The following is a 7,819-nucleotide window of genomic DNA, read 5'->3' on the forward strand; positions in this document are numbered from 1 at the left end:
TGTGCGTCCACTTGACACTTGAAGCGAAGGAATTCAGTTTGAAGGGGGGAAAACAACAACCAGGAAGTTAAACAGAGGAAGAAACGTATTCGCTTTGGTGGAGCATCAACTCTCAACTCTTTCAAAAGGTTTTAAATAACAGCGTCAACTTTAAATAAAGTCGATCCATCGGGTTTGCGGTCAAAGGGCACTGTTTCCAACAAGATGGACATTGATCCGGTAGGTGATAATGGCAGAAGCTTGTGTTTTTGTTGTTTTTAGAAAGCCTCTCCGCCGTTACAGCGACACGACATGCCACAGGTGTATATCCGGACAGAATAAGTTACATTTCACTTAAAACTGTTATACTAAGACTGAAAATGTGTTGCATAAGTGAGCGCGTTAACTTTTCATTGTTGAAAGAGGAAGTCCCAGAGTATCCTTACAAAATGGCCTAATTTCAGCCACTGCTGAAACCCTACAGTCTAAGGTGAAAATGCAGTGAAGCTAATGTTTTTTCCCACTTAAGCCAAGTCAGACACTTCACACGAAGACTTCCATCCGCTACTTTATAATATGAGTTTTTTATGGTAGGTTTTAACTGATAAAACTTCGTTTTCCGCATATAATTCAAAGGCACGAGTCCGCTTCTCTGGTTGTCGGTTGATCCTGGCGCCTGAAGCCAAACTCCACTACAAGATGTGTCAATTTAATGCTAGCTTACCTTGCCTACTGATAGAGATAAAACCCGGCCTAGTGTGGCTCGTGACATTTTTTAATTGCCACATTAATCTCTCTCAGAAGCCCGTCTTATTAACTTGACAGCGATATTATCCACCGTGCAACACTTTTTTGAGTAAAAATTCAACTTTTACAGCTTGAGCTCACTGCTTGCTAACTTGTATTTTGTTAGCCGCACATTGTCACCAGAGGCACAAACTGGGGCAAACATTTTTGTATTAAAACTATGAGAAGCAGTTGTGAAACCTGTCGAATGAATCAGTGTTATTGAAAAAAGTCTTGCTTCGCTCATATATTATTCTGATTTGAAAAGAGTCATCTAAAAATAATTTGTACCTGGTATTATACCTGTTATACCATAAACTCAGTCAAATTTGACTGAACATTTCTGACTTAACTTCACCTATCGGGGCTCAAGATCCTTAAAAGTTTCCCAGGAAGTCCCAGGAGGAGTAAATTTAAGGATACTTGAGTGTTATTAATAGTTACTGTTATATTATTCATGACACCTTGCGAAATTCCAAGAGATAGTACAGACCTATATTCATTGTGTCTTTACGTCCATGTTCTCTCCCTCCTGTGCTATAAAAAGCTATGTGATTAGTTTCTCAGCTCATATCTAACACAATCTTCTCAGACAGTCATCAGTAACAAAGGCTTGCCCAGCGACGGCCCATAGGGTCTAATGAGTATCTCTGTTGGTGGCTGTTGATATGATACTGTTGCTTCCTCTGCTAAACACTTAAAAACTGTGACTTCTGTGGTTTTGAAACATTACCCTACTTTACTTTGAAGATCCAGGCAAACCATTGAACTTTAGCTGTACTGACTCAGCTGTGCTGAGCGGAAGAGCTAAACCAACAAAGTGTTTTCCTGTATCCTGCAGCATTTATTAGGGTCAGTTTTACGTCAGCATTTATTAGGGTGCTTTGATAAAAGGAAAGTCTCACTGCCCGTCTAGTGTCTGCATGTGGATTCAAACCTTGTCGTGTGAGCTCACAGATTAGGGTTATTTCACATTTGACTAGATTAGGACATGGTGCAGTGTGGATTTCATGTGGCCTACCAAGACAAATGAAATCCATCCTTTGCATGTATTACTGCGGTCAAACATTTTAACTGGAAAGATTTGATTTTCTCATACACATTTTACATGACATGTGTCATCCTTGTTCCTTATGTATCAGCTCAGTATTTACAAGGTGCCTTATCTGTCAGGCGTTTGTTTGAGTTGTCAAGTTTTACTGGAAGACTGAAGTCACTTTCCATGCACAGCTGAGGAACCCTGGGTGAAGTCCTCTACAAGGCTTACAAAAGTTAAAATATTTGATTAGGATACTTAATGTAGCCGTCTTGTACTGGGCATGTTTCGGTCTTCCTCTTTCTGTTAATGTTGAAACATGATAGCTGTCAGCCATCCGGTGGGCCTCACCAAACTACCAGCACTAGTAAAGGAAAGGGAGAAAGATATGGCAGGTACATAAAAGCAGAGTTAAACAGGATGCAAAACAAGGCATCTGATAAGAATGCTGAAATGTATGATAAAATGGGTAGATAAGGAACAGAAACATATGTAAAATGAAAAAAAAGTGCCCAAATTGTACATGATCAAAAGCAGCTATAATAAAGCAAGCAGTAAAAGTGTTGTTTTGAGAGGTGAATTAGAGGATTCTGCATAAACCAACAGATTCAAAGGAAAATGAAAAGAGGGAAGGATGGGGGAGAAGAATGAACAGAATGAAGAAGACAGCAATGAAGGAAGGGAGATACTGGACCAATAGAAAGGAAAAGGAATGAAGAAAGGAATCGAGAAAGAAGGTAGGGGAAGGTTAACAGGAGAGAAGGTAGACAGCAGATGACGCAGCAAAACCTGTTGTTTCCTAGAGACAGTTTTGTTTACAGTCTGGTGCTGGCTCATGGGACATGGAACACACACACACACCACACTGCATGTAACATTTTTGAAATCACACCTACGACTGTAAGATCACAGCTTATCTTCCTGTTGAATGCAGATGCGCTGTAGCAGGCGTCAATCGTTTGACAGCCAGCAGGCTGTGCTGTCACATGCAGCAGCCCAAGGGACTGAAAGGACTCTCAAAGCCACCACCAGTTGTCATGCACGTTGTTGTCTGAAAATACAAGCCTGGTAGTGAATGATTTGGTTTTTATTCCTTTAGATTCTGGTGCTATATTGACTTGCACTGGTGTCAGACAGATGAATCCAGCTACTGGGGGACAGAAGGAAACAAATAAAAGGCCTTATGGTAAAAAATTATGTCAGAAGAACAGATTTGATGAAAAGATGATGCTGCTTCGGCCATCCTGAGCATATATTTATTATGAAAGTTCAAAAAGACACATTTGCAGAGGCCAGGCAAAGCCGAGCTGTAAAGGGGCTCCCCAGCAATTTAGTATTGCACTTCCATAAAGTTCGGGGACTCACAAGAGAATATATATAAAAAAAGACTGGTCAGAATCGGAGCATTAGAGACCGAGATATCCTGACTGAGAAACTGGATCCCACATTACAACAACTTCATGGCTTCTTTCAAACTCCACATCTCCAGTTTGTAACGCAGGCTGTCTGTTAAAAATCCAAAGTGAGATAACCCCGATGACATCATCAGGGCTAAAAAGCTCCTCCAGAGCCACAGAAGACATTATACAGCTGTTTTCACAGGCTGAGTAGCACTCATTGTAACAAGTAAACTTAACTTTTAACAGTGTAAAATGAAGTTGTTAAAATCTACTCTAAAACAAACCAAAGAAGGTTGCTGAAACCAAGCTTATATGGTTTCATCTCTCAGTTCTTGTTTAAAAACTTTCTGAACAAACTGGAACTGTTGTACCTTACTAAGTTCATGCAGGCAAACTGAACATTACAGTAATCAAAGATGAGATCAAATGAATACAGTTATAATTCTCTATGAGACACAAACTAGAATTGATCTAATTTTGTAAATTTTGTTTTTGCATCTAATGTCACGTACCACAAGCATGTCAAAAAACATTCTTTTGTCTTTAGCTAAAATCCTTCAAGTCTTTCTGTTGTTTTATTTTTTATTCAAGGTTTTTATTTTATTTTTTTTACAAACAAAATAAAAACTACAAGATGAAGTTTGGACATGGATTGCAGCCTGCATGTGTTATACTTTTTCTTAAATGACCTTTTTCTGTCCAATCCCAGGAGCGGGCCGAGCCGCAGCCACAGGACAAGGTGCAGGTCCTGAAGGAGCAGGTAGATGGAGTGAAAAACATAATGACGCAGAATGTGGACCGGATCCTGGCCCGAGGAGAGAGACTGGATGACCTCATGGACAAGTCAGAGGGCCTGCAAGCAGGGGTCAGTCTTACCACAAGAGTTTATCCTTTAACTTGGTGTGAAAGTGGGTTGAGGTGTGGACTTTCCCACATGTGCACCAGTGCATATTTGGTGTAAGAAAGAGGTTGGTAACAGTATAACAAGTCAGTAGAGGCCATCTCATATTCAAGACATTACAGAACACACGAATCTGACCAAGTGTGGCCTTTTTCTTGCGGCTTTTTAGTAAGGCATCCTTCCAGCTGCACCTCGTTAGGTGATAAAGCTTGTAAATCCAACAACCTTTTGTCTGAGGTTCAAATGCGTCACTGCACAGGCTGTATTGACCTTCTTCACAGTAGACTTTTTGATTTTCGTCATAGCAGGAAAAGTACAAGTGGAACTGATAACATTAACGATGGCTCTGTCCGATGGATGTGTCCCAGGAAACCATGTTAATCAGCCATCATTCACAAAGCCAGGACCCTGAAAGTGGCAAAGTTAAATGGAATGCAGTCATTATTAATGTCATTAAGTGCACATGTGCCTTTTCTGCAATGACATGTCAAAATGTCTGCCATGAAAAATACCTACTGCTCATTATAGGGAATGAAGTGACCACTTTCTGTAAAAGTACACAGCCTTTAATTCTAGTTGTGTTTCTGTACTGTCTCAGTATATACATGGAATTATCACAGTAACTTCATTATCTGAAGCACCTGTACAAAACATACCACCTCCTGCTGTCTCACACAACTGACCTTTCTCACAGCAGACATTTTGACTTGTCATAGCCGTAAAAGCACGGCTGTATCTAATAACATTAATAATGGCTCCATTCCATTTAGCTGTGCCAGTAAGCCGTGCCAGTGAACCTGCATGCACAATACCAGGCATCAACAAAGGAGTCTGTGTACTATGTAAGGGAGAGTTAGTAGCAGAGACTAACCCTCCCCAGCTACACAAAAAGTAGCCGTCATTCGGTTGTTCAATTTCAATTGTAAAATAAAGTGTTAGTTCCTAAATGTCACTAAACTGACATATTTTTTGATCAATGGGAAAAATGTTAAAAGTTACTGCACCTAGTTACTGCAGTTTCTGTGTCAACTGAAAAAGACTTTGGCAAGAAGGAATACGTCACTTGCTACTGATTTGGTTAGAGCAAAACAATAAAAATCCCAACAAGAAATCCCGCACATAGTGGCTTTAATGGAGAATTGGACAACATTGCCAAAAGCACATGATGTGTTGCTTCAACGGATTGTCTCGTCTCCCTCCCTGCTCAGGCTCAGCACTTCAAGCAGACCTCTCAGAAAGTGGCTCGCTCCTACTGGTGGAAGAACGTCAAGCTGATCGTTGTCATCGTGGTGGTCGTCCTCATCATCGTCCTCATCATCATCCTGCTGGCCACCGGAGTCATCCCTGTCAGTTCCTCCACGCCTCCTATAGTCACTCCCACCTCCAAGCCATAAACACACACACACAAATAATGTACATATAGACATAAATAAATCAAACACATTCCTATTGCACAGTATACAAAGTAATATATAGACTCAAGAAAATCACTGCTGTCTGGTGAAACCTTTTTGTTAGTTCAAAGTTTCTACTGGTAACTTTCATGCTTATATTGGAATTCACACATAATCTTTTGAAACCCTTTTGAAACACAATTTCAGCTTAGCCATTTTTGAATTTGTGAGAAATTAAACCAAAGTCTCTGGAAGATCTGAGGTCTTCACCTGATAGCAGCAAAAACACTGTCACTGGTCTCAAAGGGCGCTTCATATTACCACGGTCAGCTCTTCTTGGTTTAACTGTTTCACCACCAACGGTTATTTCATTCTGGCAAAGAGGAAGTCACTTTAAAGTGTGTGAATTTTTCCAGTCTCTTATAGACATTCTGTTTGTCTTGAATGTTATCACTTATGTGTAGCTTTTTACAAAGGACAGTTTGTATAGTTAAAATGATGAAAAGGGCAGTTTCTAAAGGAAATCAGGCAACTTTTTTTTTTTTGCTGACATTGGACAAATGCACCAAACACAAATCTGTAACACGTGTAGATCACAATATATTTAATGAAAGGCTGAATCAAAGTGCTTCCAATTTCTATGTAGTCAGACAATCTAGAAAAAGTCATCATTCCATTGAAATACTATTTAAATTTGTCAGATAGTTTATTGAATGTATACACTGCTTGAGTTCTTTTGAAACAGCTCCTTATTGGTGTTGAGGACGTATGTTTGAGGAGAGGTTTGTGCTCTTGTCAACAGTACACACTCAAAGTTACAGAAACTATTGTTATGCACAAAAAATGTTGGACAAAAATCATATAATTGTGAAATATCTGAAGTGTGTTGAGTTTCAGTGAGCTGAGACACGTCAGCTGGGACCTGAAGTTTGAAAACGACACAGCATTTACACTTATGTGGTTTTTCTACTCAACCGAATTATATGGTCCTTAGAGGGGAAGGTAACACAAACTTGTAGATTTGTACATTTGTGCTGTGCAGGATCATCGGCCTTTTTAACTGATCATGTTCATGTTTTTTCTGTGTTTTAACTATTTTGATTCAATAACCAAACCACCAGGGTCAGCTGTTAAAGGTCTGTTCCCAAACACTCCTAGTGTTTCGAGGATCAGGCTCCTCCAGCCAACCAGCTGTGAGAGATCATTTACAGCCCCTCATTGACTCCCCCTGCTGGTTCCATGTCAACCAGTAGGCCCTCGCAGTCACAGCTTACCACTAGAAAATTTTATTCCAAAACACGAAATGCATTTTTCAGAATGCGATTTTGGAGCAAAGATCTTGTGTGTGTCACCTCCCACCTCTCTGTGCTGTTACAGTACCAGTTTAGCTTCAGAAAGGTCAAATTTATGCCCATTATGAACTGTAAATAGTCACTTTAACAAATGTGTTAATGAAAGTATCTGTTCTTTTAGAGGATATTTATTTAATGCTTTATAACATTCATGTTCTTTCTTTTTTTTTTATCAAAATGAATCAATGAAAGCTGTATGTGATTTCTGTATAAACAGATAATCCAGACTGATTAATCATAAAATGGTACAGTTCAATTACTCTGCTGTTAATCATTTTCTAGAAGTAGGTATAAGAAGAAGTAGGCAACCTGCTCAGCTGACCTGAATGTTTGATTAGCAGAATTTGCATTTTCTGATGACCTATGGTATTTAATGGTTTTAAAGGTTTGATATGAAATAAATAGTATTTTCTTCTGCTCTGTGGCGATGGTGTACCCTCATTTGCTGTTTGTTGAAATGCCACAAGATGGAGACACAGTCCAGCTAATCTGAGACTTGAGGAAGTAGGTCAGAGGCCTTTTATAGTTCTTAGCTCTTAGTGAAACTATGAAGAGCAACATTTTCTTCCACGTGTAATTGCTTTTCAGTTTATTCACAGGTTTAGTACTAACACAACTTAGCAAGAGCAAAAAAGCAAATATAGAATTTGACTCTGATAACATGGATTCATTTCCAAGCAATTAGTTTAAAACTTGCTGCTTCCACTGCTGTTATGGTGAATACAAAATATTGTAAACACTTCACAGAAAAGGACATTTAACTTTGAAGAAACTAAATGGTAATGGCAAATATTGCAACAAAATAAGTTGATGGACATAATACACATTTGTCAAAAGGGTGAATCAGCAATAATTTTCTTGAATGGTTACTCCAGAGATTAAGTATTGCACTTCCATAAAGTTGGAGGAGTTGCAAGAGAGAGACTGAAAAAAGAAGGATCAAAATCAAAGCAGAAGAGGCTGCTATATCC

At 39.2% G+C, this 7,819-nt stretch overlaps 1 protein-coding gene across 1 annotated transcript; it reads left to right on the forward strand.

Annotated features, from left to right (window-relative positions):
- On the forward strand, positions 1 to 7,265 carry vamp8 (vesicle-associated membrane protein 8 (endobrevin)). Its single transcript, XM_044198109.1, has 3 exons — positions 1 to 219; positions 3,911 to 4,066; positions 5,311 to 7,265. The coding sequence occupies exons 1-3, from the start codon at positions 205 to 207 to the stop codon at positions 5,494 to 5,496; spliced, it is 357 nt and encodes a 118-aa protein (XP_044054044.1). The 5' UTR covers positions 1 to 204; the 3' UTR covers positions 5,497 to 7,265.
- Positions 7,266 to 7,819: the final 554 nt, after the last annotated feature.

Source organism: Siniperca chuatsi, linkage group LG5 (genome assembly GCF_020085105.1).
Source record: "Siniperca chuatsi isolate FFG_IHB_CAS linkage group LG5, ASM2008510v1, whole genome shotgun sequence".
NCBI lineage: Eukaryota > Metazoa > Chordata > Actinopteri > Centrarchiformes > Sinipercidae > Siniperca > Siniperca chuatsi.